General features: G+C 48.4%; 5 protein-coding genes across 5 annotated transcripts; 1 reads left to right on the plus strand and 4 right to left on the minus strand.

Annotated features, from left to right (window-relative positions):
- Positions 1–1,735: 1,735 nt before the first annotated feature.
- Positions 1,736–2,156, minus strand: UA08_00733 (hypothetical protein; the record flags this gene model as incomplete). Its single annotated transcript, XM_020260572.1, has 2 exons — positions 1,736–2,015; positions 2,089–2,156. The coding sequence occupies 2 exons, from the start codon at positions 2,154–2,156 to the stop codon at positions 1,736–1,738; spliced, it is 348 nt and encodes a 115-aa protein (XP_020123870.1).
- Positions 2,157–2,591: 435 nt separating this feature from the next.
- On the minus strand, positions 2,592–3,696 carry UA08_00734 (hypothetical protein; the record flags this gene model as incomplete). The annotated part of the gene is made up of 2 exons (XM_020260573.1): positions 2,592–3,253; positions 3,345–3,696. The coding sequence occupies 2 exons, from the start codon at positions 3,694–3,696 to the stop codon at positions 2,592–2,594; spliced, it is 1,014 nt and encodes a 337-aa protein (XP_020123877.1).
- A 700-nt stretch (positions 3,697–4,396) lies between these two features.
- On the minus strand, positions 4,397–6,625 carry UA08_00735 (hypothetical protein; the record flags this gene model as incomplete). Its single annotated transcript, XM_020260574.1, has 1 exon — positions 4,397–6,625. One exon carries the CDS (start codon positions 6,623–6,625, stop codon positions 4,397–4,399), a length of 2,229 nt encoding a protein of 742 aa, XP_020123876.1.
- An 873-nt stretch (positions 6,626–7,498) lies between these two features.
- Positions 7,499–9,441, plus strand: UA08_00736 (hypothetical protein; the record flags this gene model as incomplete). The annotated part of the gene is made up of 2 exons (XM_020260575.1): positions 7,499–7,940; positions 8,015–9,441. 2 exons carry the CDS (start codon positions 7,499–7,501, stop codon positions 9,439–9,441), a joined length of 1,869 nt encoding a protein of 622 aa, XP_020123875.1.
- A 413-nt stretch (positions 9,442–9,854) lies between these two features.
- On the minus strand, positions 9,855–13,448 carry UA08_00737 (hypothetical protein; the record flags this gene model as incomplete). The annotated part of the gene is made up of 5 exons (XM_020260576.1): positions 9,855–10,109; positions 10,180–10,471; positions 10,557–10,876; positions 10,942–11,967; positions 12,024–13,448. 5 exons carry the CDS (start codon positions 13,446–13,448, stop codon positions 9,855–9,857), a joined length of 3,318 nt encoding a protein of 1,105 aa, XP_020123874.1.
- Positions 13,449–13,884: the final 436 nt, after the last annotated feature.

Raw genomic sequence — 13,884 nt, forward strand, 5'->3', positions numbered from 1 at the left:
GTCGATTTAGATCATTCTCCAAAGATTTGTACTTATTACCTAGGTACGGTCTTGTTGTGATTTTCTCTAGTTCAACATGGCAACCCGTTTAAATTCTATCGTGTTCCTATATTTCACATTACCTCGATAAACTTGGACTAATAAAAATTCTGGCTTTCGTAAGAACAAGCAAGGATAAAAGATAGCTGCATTTCGCCAGTCATTCGATTATATATCCTGCACATACATAGACATCAAATGAAAAAAAAGAAGTTGTGAGAATCAAGTAAAGGCATGTCCGTAACGGAGAACAAATCCCCAGGGATCTATCGTAAGCCAGTCTAGAAGCCAGCAGTGTTGTTGTACCGGCTTGAAGGGTAGTGAATATTTGTCGTGGAGGGAGGTGATGTCCATGGCCCACTAACAAACTGAGGATCTGTTGGAGTGTGCCGTATTGGTTCTGCACCAGGGAACTCAGAGCCCATTGGATTAGAAAATGGTTGGGGAGATTGTTGCGGGACACCGGCTTGTGAGAATGGTTGCCCATGATTTGGGCCAGTTGGGGGATAGTTATGTATACTTAGTGTTGGGAGGGTCGCGCTGATTTGATTGTCTGGCAATTCGACAGCAAATGTGGAATTGTGTGTAGATGGATTGTTCGGCATGCTATTTCCTGGATAATGGCTCGGCGGAGTCGCTGGATTGCTATGATGCGATAGGCCGCCTTGCTGGGATACCATACTTGAAGGCGTCATCGGGATATTGTTCTGAAGATTTGACGCGACAGTAGAAGGCACTGGTATCATTCCACTATTTGGATTGTATGGTGACGGATTTTGGGCGCCTTGATGAGAAACATGTTGCATGTTCTGTTCAAAATTATTAGTCGATTGTGGTAGATTCTGATGTATGGGAGGACCATGGATATTTTGCGGGTGTTGAGGAAAGTCATGGATCATTTGACTATGAGCATATGCATTTTGTACTGTTTGGCCCTGATGCTGTTGAGACATTTGTTGATGATATGAAGGTTGGTAATTATTGTGAAGCGGCGTTTGATTGGGCATTGCTAAAGGATTGTTGAGATTTGGTTTCGTGGAATGAGGTACTGTAGGATGCGCTCCGGTTTGCCATTCAGGCTGAGATGGCATAGGCATTGGAGGGCCACTGTTTCCATGGGGCACTGGCGGCTGATATGTAGGAGGATTATTATGAGCAAATGAATTTTGAGATTGCCATGACTGTGATCCTGAGCCCATGTGTGAAAATTGGTTCGAAGGAGCCTGACTGGCGGTATGATATTGCGGATATCCCGAAGAATTCGCAAACCCAAACTGCCCGTGCGATACGTCTGGGTGTTGGGAGGCTTCCCCTTGTTGAGTAATTCCCTGCCCTTGTGGATAGTATTGTGGTGCACTTCCTGAATAATTACCAGATTGGTGGGTAGATGCATAGCCGTAAGGATTGTGCCCGGCCTATGTCACTGTCAGTCTGAAGAAATCATCAACAGGTAGCAGCGGGTGTCTTGAAAGTACCTGGGACTGCAATGAGTTGGACCCGGACCCATATGACGAATGGGGGCTTGTGTTATTCGTATTAACACTTGAGGATTGATTCGTTGCATTATTGGTAGGTTTATTGGAAAGGAAATCTTTCGAAATTCTGTTGAGCACTCTATCGGCAACCTGTGTTATTCCCGAATTTCCATGGGAACCGAGAATACCCTATGCATTATGCGTCAGCTTTGGCACGATAATCATGAGATAATATCTTTCCATACAGACAAGCTAGGTCTCGTAGCAGAGTTACTGAAGAAACCCCTAGTTCCATCCATGTCTGGCGAGCCTGCCGCTATGGCCTGGGGACTTAGCGACTGCATTCCCGATTCAGGCGCTTGAGTTGGCCCTGAGCCGATTGACCCGGGCGTGGTAGAAGGTGTTAAGATAACTGGTTCCGTTGGGATCTCCCATTGTGACTTCCCCGTTGCGCGCTGAACAAAGTACCACTTCCGCGACACACCTTCCCATTGCGCAAGCCTGTACGGTTGAGCCTCAAAGTTAGCAATCGTGGACTGAGATGTAGATTCGTGCGCATCTTCAACAAACTTACCATCCTTCTGGCAACGGAGGTGGTGGAGAGGACGGCCCCGCGCTGTCCTGCGGCTCGTCGTGAGCCATGGGAGCGTAGTACGAGTTGGCTCAACAGCGATCAACACTGGCGGAGAGAAGGGTAGGCTGTGGTCAACTTTCTCATCTAGTTGGCATCGTCTAGTCGATATCGGGCAGAAATCTTTATTGTGGCATGTACTTTCTTGTCGAGCGCATTCGAGCTTAGCTTCGGGCAGCTTTGGTGGAGTCCGGATAAGGCTGCCCCAGGCACACCGAAAGCATCGCACTAATCCCTAACTGATCCTAGCGCCTGATTTCATCCTTCAACACTCCAATCCTTAGACGGTCGACGTCCAACTTAGATACAGATGTTCGGAGACCACGGGGGATATTCAGCAGAAAAAATTGCAACAAGAATACTGTGATAAGCAGTTCTACAGACATGCAAACAAGAAGAAAACAAGGCCGCACTCTCCAGCGAGACAACTCAGAATTAGGCTTGCATCAAATGGCTTCCACACCGGTGATACGGATAAACTCGCCGGCCACGTCCTTCCAGACCTCTTCAACAGTACCTTTCTGGCATAGGTCGCCCAGAAGAGCGACAACCGAGGGTCCGCATTCATCGCCTCCGCCATCAACAGAGTAGACACCGCTGCCCAACTTCCCATCAAATCCCTTGGCGACCGGAACACCGATAGGTAAGGGCACAACGACATTTGGATTCCTGGACCGAGCTGGGTATCTGTTACTGGTGGAATAAAACAGGTGCCGCTCGCCAACCTCTTCGCCAGGGGTGCTAAACAGAGGAGAAACAACTTGGTAAACCTTGCCAAGTGCCTTTAATACCCCCTTCATTTCTCGACCAAAATTGCTTCGAACATGTCCAGGGAAATCATGCACGAATGAGACCGTCGGGGCGTGCTCGGCAAAATGTGCCATGGTCAAGGTCACAAGTGTGGCCAAGTGACCTCTCATGGACATCAGAGGAATATTCCATCCTTGAATATCGTCAACATGCACGTTCCCTTCTTTGGTACCCGCTAGCACAGATACGACACGCCGGATACCAGTCGACTCTTGGATCAGCGGCAGCAAATTCGCGATAAAGCGTGCACGCGAGTAATGAACGAGGGATATCGAGAAGCGAAGTTTCTCCGACGTGACTGCCAGGGTATTTAATTGTCGCATTAGGAGAAGGCATTCTATTGAGGGAGGAAGAGGCCAAGAGCCAAAAGGAAGCGGAGAAAGACTTACTCGTACTCATGTCCATCGATCCCTGGCTTTGCACGAGCAAATTGATTGCTGTCTCTCTCGCCTTGATCTGTTGGCACACTTTATCCACGCCAGTGATGAGACTGATATCTGCTTGGATAAAGATGTATTCTCCTGCAGAGTTGAGAGCCTTGAGCTCGGATGTGATGCGGTCTGCGGCCTTTTGTGAACGACCAACAAAATACACGCGCGGTTGTACGCTATGCTTGACCAGCGCCTTCATAGCCAGCTCGCCTATGCCACTGGTAGCACCAACATACACCGCGACCAGACCCGGTGGTAGCACGGTAGAGACCTGTTTGTTCGAGGATCGTACTTTTTCCAGTTCAACCATGATGAATTAATTTTAAGAGCTTTCTGGGCACTCCTGATATTAAACAGTCAAAAAAAGAACTATCCGAATTCATGTATCCATTTAATGTCTTCTCACTCATGACAACCCGAGTCACCACCTCCATTATATATGTTTTACCCTGTAGAGGCAGCTCCGTATCCGGATGAAAAGAGGTGATTATGGTGCTCGTCTATGATGCATTATTGCAGCAAATGATGTTGGCGTATAGCGTATAGATTGCCTATCAGCGTTAGTACACCGCTAGGACCATCAAGCTTGGCTATCTTGGGACTAGCCTCATTGAACTCCATGGGAAAAATATTCTATAAAACAAGCCCTAACGCACCCTCCGACTCTCCTTGCTTAAATTAACCTGGCTATATTATTGCTACGTGAACACAGAAAAATACACAACTTGTCCTAACTCCGATGAATATCAAGCATCAACTGAGAGTCGTGGAAGGAGTGGGCAAGATACAATTGGATGAAAGGGCAAATTCTCTAATGATAGCCGAGCTTGGGGCTTCATGGTCGTTTTTGCCAGCATTGTTTTCTTCTCCTGGTAAAGAGATTCTTGGTTACAACGTGCCAAAAGAGATATGTAAGATGAATCACAGGAAATTGTACCAATACCTATACGGCATTACCAAAGTACCCTTAAGGGGCATTTATGGTGTTTAGCTATTTACAGGACGCCATCTCACGCAATATTTCTCAACGCTGGCAAGTCATAGACAGTATCTGGTAGTTCTACACCCTGAGGAGCCGTCAAAATCCCAAACTCACGTGTATACCCTGACCCTGCACTACTTGTCCCGTAAAATCCGACAATAACCTCATCCTCATTCGGCTCAAGGGTGACAATCGAATCATTATCTTCTTCTTCTTCATCACTGCCATCGTTATCGTGATCACGATTGTTGAGTGCACCCCACTCATCGCCATTGCTCAGGGTCATGCGAATACCAGACAAGGCTCCCCATCCATAGGATTGCCTAGAAAGCTGAACTTTGGTGATGGTCTCATTAGCAGGAAGTTCATGATCCTCTGACTGATGCCCACCGAAATGATGCTCCGCGCCAGTGTCGCTATCCCGCGCTGGCCCACAATGTTCCTTGCGTCCGTCGGCATAGTAAACCCGCGCTCCGTCCATTATAGCACCGACTCGGAGATCAATCGATGTCGCGCGATACAGTTGGCCATCTTCGCCACGGTGGCGGAGAAGCATGGCCCACTGTGTACAATCACTGTCTTCATTGTCGTTGCATTTACCCGATTGTTTGCGAAGGACCACATTGCTACCGGGGATGGGCATATAGGAGCGTTCCTTTAGCCTGGTCCATAGATTCTTGACAACGCGCTGTTTGCCATTCATGCTGAGCGCAGTGACCTTCAGGGGTTGGTTTCGGTCAAATCCTTCCTCGGCGACGTTCATAGAAAGCGTTGTGCAAGGATTCAGGACATCGTTCATGAAATTATAAACCTTAGGTTGGTCGTCGCCACTCTGAGCTTTCACTTCTGCCAGCCCTGCTGGACAAGAGACTTTTACCAAGAGATCTTCAAAAATGTCCTCTTCCTCCGCATCGTGCATCTCTTCTTCCTGGTCAATATAAATACCAATCTTAACGCCGGCGTTTCGGAAGGCATGTGGGCGAGGCTGATCAGTAGGAAGCGCAAAATGAGGCAGCAGTTTGAATCTTAACACATCTTGCAAATCCCATCGTGCCTCGTTTCCCACCATGGCATTGGTCTCATGTGCGACAAAATTCAGCCCCCAGGCTTTGCTATATCCTCTTGCCATGATTCCAGTGGTATGATCTGCACCGAACGCATGGCCGACTTCGTGCAGGAACGCGCCTTGGCCGACAAAACATGCGCCACGCATGGTATCGCACTCTCCATTATCGTTGCCAACGGTATCTCCCGTTGGCGTCATGTCTGTAAGACATGCAGGAACCTCTTCCATGAATCGCGGCCAGGAGTAAGTGAGGTGGCTGCCGAAAACCCCCAGGGAGAGGCCGTTCGGCTTGTGGCAACCCAATGCTGCATGTCCTAGGATCATAGACTCCTGGATGGAGTAATGCGAATCGAGAATCAGACCAGCCACAACTGGGCGATACCTTGGCTCGAAGGGAGCCCCCGAATTGATCAGAGCTGTCTCAAAGTACTGGTGCAGGGCATCCCGATTCCGCCCACGAGGGTTTTGCTGGGCACATTGCGCATCTCTGATCTCTTCGACGGTTTTGTCCGATCGGATAATATGGACCTTTGCCATGCTACCCATGTGACTGTGGTCAGCCGGGGTCGCTTGATAAGTTGCCTGCATGGTTGTGTTGGGGGACCATTCCTCTTCTAGACGAAACGAGCGTCTTCCCAGGCCCTTTTTGCGGAAGTCCTCTGCCGTGAGAGCCTGCCACATATAAGCCGACATTCGGAGCTTGGAAATAGCTGCATCGATGCTGTTGTGTGCAGTCGAGATGGCCCCGTATTTGGCAGGTGGGCAATCAATCAGCAGAGGTGAGTCTTTCGCGACGAGGATCGCAAGATGGAGGGGCGGTAGCTGCAAGAGGGGGACGTAGTTTATTTTCATTTCCAGAGCTTCTGAAATGCCTCCAGCATGATGCAGCTTAAAGAGGAGCGTGTTAGGCCCAGGGGTGAGCATGACAAGTGCTTTCCACTCGCCGTTGTTCAGCGGCCAATTGTGGACAGTTTGCGCCTGTTGAAGCATACCGGCAGTCGACACAGACACGAAATTGGTTTCGCCGGCACCATCGAATTCCTGGCATTCGCCATGAACAAGTACACAGCCTTGATGGATAGTCTCTCCATCATCGAGGTTCGTGCTCCTGAATGGCCTCTTCTGGGTGAGAGTGGGTTTGACCCGTCGTGTAGTGGACGGGGAGGCCATGGGGGATGGTCGTTTAGTCATGGCTACTTGATGTGGCTAGTTACTGGGATAGTAGAAACCGATGAAGAATGTCTATTTCATTCGACTTGAAGAGAGCGCGGTGGATGAAGACTTTATACCCGCAAAGTCCCGGGATAATAAGGGGTATCTGCAGGCAACAGCCGGCTGCCTGGAAGCTAAAGTGCCTCAACAGGAATGAACGGAGTATAAAGACCTGTAAAGTCTAGCCCGCTCAGAAATTGAGCCTCATTTCGTATAGAATATGCGTCTGGGCCGCTCTAAAAGTCCACATTGGCTCAGCCTCATCAACACGCTTAGACCTAAATTCGTACGTATCAACACCAGGTCATTCCACGATGTGATTAGCACAAACAAAGGACTCCAGATAGTCCCGAAAATAACTCTAGCGAGTCAATGAACTCTTTCTTGACTGCATGCTTGCTTGCTTGTCAGGGATTATTTGCCGTTCCGCGGCTCCGGATGTTGGAAATGGCAACCGAAGCACGCACAAAAGCTGGTTGTTGCATAATGTCACAGACGTAGCCAGTGAGTGTATGGCTCAAGCAATTCTTTCCAAAATAAGAGGGGAAAAAAAAGTAAAAAAAAAACCACTAACGGTAGCAGTGGTGTTCGTCCCATGAGTAGAAAAGAGTCCCGCTTCTTATTGGCCCCTTGCGACGTCCGCGGCCGGAAGCAACACGTGATATCCCCGGAGTCACATCATCGCGCCTGCCCGGAGCTCGAACTTGTCAACACAACTTCAGTCTACATTCGACCGTCCATTTCTTGGGTGTCGTCAGGTCCTCTTCTGAGTTGGAACCCCAACGCCTGTGGCGATTCCGTACTCGTGAAGGCAGACGCTCGTCATTCCTAGCTAACTATCTAGTATCTACCATGCGACGGCGGTTTCCCCGCATTGCGGCCAGCGCTGGCCGCCCCCGATCCAACGTATGCGGTATACGAATCCCCCCAATTTCTGCGACAACACATTCTCACAGACAATTCACATCGCTGAACTCCCCGCTACTGTCTTCACACTTTAACCGCTCCGATTTCACGAGTCAGCCATTCACTGGAAGCTATGAAGCTGGACTTCCGACTTCCGGGCCCTTGGGCTCCGCTCCTGCGTTTGGCGCCCCGAGGTTGACCCCTAGAATGCTCAAACAGTATCTCGACCAATTCGTCGTGGGGCAGGATCGCGCCAAGAAAATACTGAGCGTGGCTGTCTACAATCATTATCAGCGCATCATGGAGCTGCAACGCCAGGAAGAGGCTGCTGCCGAGCTATTGGCACAAAAAGAGAGGAGGGCATCCGTGGACGCTTATCCGCTGGATAGTATGAGCATGTCCCTAGAGAACATTGGTCGTTACTTAAGTTACGATGGATCAAGAAGCTAACTCCTTCAACAGACGAGTTCACAGGCGCTCAAGGAACGATAAACCTCGGCCCCCCGCCGCAAGATTCATTGAATAGCCGATTAGAACGCTCGGCGCTCGCAGATGTTTCTCCGACACAGCTTGAAAAATCAAACGTTCTTCTGCTGGGGCCATCTGGTGTCGGAAAAACATTAATGGCGAAGACTCTGGCCCGGGTGCTGGACGTGCCTTTTAGCATGTCAGACTGCACGCCATTTACACAGGCCGGGTACATTGGAGAAGACGCTGACGTGTGCGTACATCGACTACTTGCCGCTGCCAATTACGACGTGGAAAAGGCTGAGCGAGGTATCATTTGTCTCGATGAGGTTGATAAAATTGCCACTGCTCGAGTCAGTCACGGTAAAGACGTTAGCGGAGAGGGCGTACAGCAAGCTCTGCTCAAGATAATCGAGGGAACCACAATACAAGTCCAGGCAAAACCAGAAAGAAACAGCACTCGACCTCCAGGGAGTTCCCCAGGAGCTTACCCTCCAGGCGCAGCACCAGGTTCTGGGTTCAATTCTTCGTCTGCGTCCGGCCCTCCGCCGACAAAGGGTGAAATCTATAATGTGAGAACCGATAACATCCTTTTCATTTTCTCGGGCGCCTTTGTTGGTCTCAACAAGATAGTCATGGACCGTGTTTCTAAGTCTTCCATGGGATTTGGACAGCCGGTGCGGGCGTCTCCCTTTTCACCCGCCAATCACGCTTCGCTACAGGAGACTCATAACCAAGCGCCTATTCCTATTCTTCCGGGCTCCGAGGAAGAAGCTCTGTATAAGAAACACTTGCCCTTTTTCACACCAGCAAACCCTTCATCTCATGAAGATCCCGTTTATTTTAACCCTCTTGACCTCTCGACACCTGCAGATTTACAGAAATTTGGCTTCATCCCCGAGCTAGTTGGACGTATACCAGTCACAACAGCTCTCTCCTCGCTAACCCATTCTCTATTACTACGCATCCTCACGGAACCACGCAATTCCCTGGTAACCCAATACGAGATCCTTTTTGATCTGTCAGGGATTAAATTGAGCTTCACAACACCAGCTTTACACAAGATTGCCTCTAACGCTCTTACCATGGGCACCGGCGCACGAGGCTTGCGCACAGAACTCGAAACCATTCTTTCAGATGCAATGTTCGAAGCTCCAGGCTCTTCCGTCAAATTTGTTCTCATTACAGAGAGCGTGGCGGACCGAAAGGAGAAGCCGCTTTACTTTGGCCGTGGTCAAGGAAGTCGATTTCACTCCATGATTGCCACCGAAGAAAGCGAATGGGAAAAGAGGATACAGCAAGAGAGAGGACAAAATAATAAGAAGAATAACGGCAGCCATCATAAATCCAACAGCAAGGTTTCGTCCTTTGCGGAATATAGGAACCGAGATTCCACTGCTGCTGGTGGGGGTGGAAATTGAGGTCATGCCATTCTCTCTGTCTCTCTCTCTATATATACATATTTTAGCGGACTTTGCGTTTGTTGAACTGAGAAGGTCATTCTAGGGCTCTTCTCTTCTGTAAATATTTTTATATGCGCGCTCCTCTTTACGAACACTTTCTATCTGGGTGGATTAGGATTAGGATTAGGATTGATGACTTCCAGGTTAATTACCCACTAGGCAGGCGATATGAATATGCAAGATTGATCGATGCCCAATAGCCAGCCAGCTGGCACAAGTAAAGCTCTGAAATTTCAGGCTGCATTAGATATGTAGAGAATAGTACAACATACAAGTTCTTCCATATGCCTACCCGGCTTGAGAAAACTGCAAGGTCACACACGCAGACACATAGATACGCATTCATCAACCATGATGAGACCCATACATACCTATGGCCGTGACATTCGCGACCGTGATGAAGCCGCTGCTGTCTGTGTTGTGTGAGAAGAGTTGATTGCGTGAGATCCCAGATTCCATTGGTTTGCTTCCTTTGACAATGGTAAAGGACCTGATAATTGCGACGACGATGATGCTGTTGGTTGTGGTGGTGATGCAGCATTCTTCTGGGCTAGCCACTTCAAGTAATTGTCTTTATTGATGTTCCATCTTTGAAAGAAGTCGTTTGCGCCTTGGATTATCTCAATCTGCGTATATATTGTGTTACTTTTATATATATATCAAAAAGGAGAAAAACAGGGGCTGGGTTTGGCTTACATGTTGCCATTTCTGCCATCTTTCTTTGGGCGTAAGGTGCGTGAGAACATGGAATCTACGTAAAGACGCCGCATTCAGAATAGTCCATGCCGAGAATAGCTCACACAACAGATCTGCGTCTGTGCCATCTTGGGCGGCGGGGCCATCCGGGTTGCGCATTGCTGCTACAGAGAGGACGGGGCTTTGGAGGAACGGGTTCGTGAAACAGTCGAGATCTCGGGCTTCGGTGGGCCAGTTTAATGGGTCGCCCTGGCATGCGGTGTCGCCTATAAGAACGGCCATAACCGTGAAGCTTCAGAAAGCAAATTCAACGTCAGTAATTATTCGTTTTTTTTGTTTTTCAAGATAATCAGCGGCAAGGGAAAATAAGGACTTACCGAGGATCTTCTATCGACATTACATCTAGCCACTTCAAAATATCTGGACGAAACATCATCTTCGTTGTACCTGGTAACTTGGAATTCGCCGTATCCCGAAACCAGGCCAGAATAAGTATCGCCGCGTCTCTTTCATGGAGCATAAAATCCTCTGTCATGAGGTATCCACTGCCTTGAGGGAAAAGCCGTTGAAAATTGGTTGTTGTGTCGAGATTAGGAATGCCGTATGAAAGCGAAACACTCCAAAAGTTGAAGGATGGGCTCATGGTGAGTTTATGGAAACCGGGAAGTTCGTGGTATTGGATAAATGTATGGTGAAACTATTGTGCAGGAAGGATTAGTCCAAAGCCGCCAGTATGAGAAAACGAGGGACGAATGCAATCACCAATGCGACTCCAGTACTCGACTTTGTGAACTTCCCCCAATCATTCTTTTTGCGATTAGAAAGTATAATTGCGCAATGGCTCTCAAGAAATTGCTCTAGTATCTGGAAATCTCCGTCTGCGCTCTCGGGAAACCATAGGTAGAAGCAATTGGTGAGTTTCATGCTTGAACGGCTGGTAATAGCAGCAATGTCTTTAAAATCTATGTTAAAAGCTCTGGGGAACGCGTCCTTTATGAAACCCTCAATGTTTTGACCAGCGTCTACGTCAATCATCGAGATATCCTGCTTGTCCTCGGCAGTTTGGGGGTGAGATATCTCGTTTGATGCCTCGCCGATAGGTAGCGATAAGTTGGGCTCCTCTAAATCCGGTGTTTCGATGACTGAATGGTCTAGTTTATCTTGGGCAGACTGACTGGAAGAGTCAGAGATGTCCATCGCATCACAAAGATCAGCAGAGACCTCCGTTTGATTGTCAGCTGCAGTAGTTTTTGAGACATCTAATTGTGCAGTTTGGGGCGCCACCGTCCCCTGATCACTTGTGTCTGAATGGCATGTAAGGGCTTCCACAGGTCTCTCTGGCGCTTCCAATGGTGGATCATCTGGTTGAGGGGCAGAAATACTGTTTGTTGATGGATGCCGCCAAGGAATCAAGCCATCGTTTTCAGATTTACCTGGTTCGCCGAAACGCCCTTCTCGCTCTGGTCTTTCATATCGCTGGGTATTCTGTGCAGGCCTGCTAGGATATGTAACATTCAGCGAGCGTCGGGGTAGGATACCAGACCGACCTGCGACACATAGAGAGCCCTCTGGCACATCATATGCATGCTTATTGAGAAATTGGAAATTCTTGGACTTTGTGGGATAACACAAAAGTGTCAGCCCGTAATCTGGCTGAGACGGCCGAGGGCAAACTCTTGCTATTCCAACGAGATCTTTGTCCAGTAACACTTTTTCCAAGTTAGAAAGCCCTTCCTGCGTATCAGAATAGGCAGTAATACAGCCATTGAATAAAATCTCATCGTGTATCTAGGAATTTATCTTCGTCAGTGGGAAATGAAAGAGAGAGCTAGAAAGTCATTTACCTCATCTGACAGTGACTGGTAATGTTCTAACGTGCAGAGTTCCTCAAACCGAATTCGAATTTCGCTTCTGTGCTTGAGAGAGTAGACACTACTGCGAGCAAAGCTTGAGAGATCGCAGAGTAGGGCATCTCCTATCTCAATAGCTTCCGAGCCATGAGATAGTTTACAAAGGATGTCGCTTTTCTTGGTCAGTTCACGATTTCGTATTATGAATCCTTTTCTGCCGGGTTTCCAACCACGGGGGCCTATAGGAACTACAGGCTCAGATAGGACATATGAATCATTAGTTAACGTGGCCCTTCTTGCTTCTTGGTCATTATAGGTTGAGGAAACACTGGGAGGAGTCTCGTCCACGATGCTCGGTTGCTTTGAGTGAAGTATGGGGCTGGATGCATTAATCCGAGAGCGAGAAAGCGTGCTTTCTTGTATTTCAGCAGGTTCGTCTTGTTCAACAAAAAGACTGTTATCTTTGTGTTCTGTAGATTTGCGTCGTCTGAGAGAAGCAGACATCTGAAAGGGAGACCATGTTTTAGGGCTCTGTAGCTCAAGATCGTCTCTGTTTGGTTCAGGGTCTTGCCGTGACGCTTTTTCGAATTTATGCGTTGTCGAGAAAAGCTTCCATGTTTTAATTTGATCCGTGGGCGTCTTTTCTTGTTGTCGAGCTCGATGTAATACACTGGCAAGGTCTTTTCTTTCAGCACGGCCACTCTGGACTGTGAAAGCAACGGGTTTCGGTGGTGCTGCTCTCGGTATTTCTGAACGACGAGCTGGGTCTTTTTGTAACTGCCCCGTTGTAGATTCTGCCCCCCGCGTTTTGGGCTGGTTACCAGTCGTGTGTATGCTTCGAGTGTCATTTACATTTTTTGGCTGGGCAAGAGCCTTTCCCCTGACAGCTATCTGAGGTATATGATCACTAGATGGGGGCAAATCTTGAGCGTTCGTTGGACGATCTGAATCCGTCACTGGCCTAGCCCTCTCATCCTTTTTAGCAGACGCCAACAAGGCTAGCCTGGCTCGTTTTCCTTTTCGTCGACGTTTACGTTCCTGAGAGGCCTCTTCGAAGGCTTTGCATTCCGCCTCCCATTTTTCAATATCGAAAGGAGCTCTGATGCCTCTCGTGATCGCGCGTTTCTTCCTCCTCCATTCGTCTAGCGTCTCGCTGCTGTTAAATGAGTCTACGGGCTCCCAGGTGCAGCGCAGGTCAGAATAGCCTTTCCATTTCACGAGGTACCTTTTCTCGCCATCGATGAACTCTTGTGCATGAATAGTTTCAACCTCATACTCGTCTTGAAACTCGCTTGCGGCCGTTGAAGTAAGAGATATGTTGTCATCTTCAATGCAGCTCTCCGCCGACGCCGAGATGGGCGGTGGATCCATGTCCGTTGCACCGATCTGGCTAATTGAATGCTCAGATGGAGTGTCCATCTCTTTTTTTTTTTTTCCGTCGAGTGATCCAGAGTTCTTCAACTGGCAATAATCTGCACGACCAAGGTAGCTGAGATGAATGTGGCGAGAGTAAATCCAACTGCGTCAATTAATACAGGTTCGAAAGTCGCAGCATGCAGAGATTGCTGTAGTAGAAGAAGAGTAAATCAAATTGGCGAGATGCTATCCTGTTGAGGTGGTTTGTACGCTGGCCGTTTTCTCTTTGTTTGATGCCAGGCGTCAAGAGGCGATCAGCGTGCCATGCAATCTTCCGATGATATGATGAATCATAGAATTGGTCTCAGTATTTTTGGGTGACATTATCTTCCAATTTTACTGGAGAGGCTTGTTTTTCGCCATAATCGCCAATGACTCAATAGCGTGGTGCTGAAACAATTACGCTTTTTGGTAATCACGATCGATCTTGAGCAGAGAC

This window comes from Talaromyces atroroseus (genome assembly GCF_001907595.1).
Source record: "Talaromyces atroroseus strain IBT 11181 chromosome Unknown scaffold_0, whole genome shotgun sequence".
Lineage (NCBI taxonomy): Eukaryota > Fungi > Ascomycota > Eurotiomycetes > Eurotiales > Trichocomaceae > Talaromyces > Talaromyces atroroseus.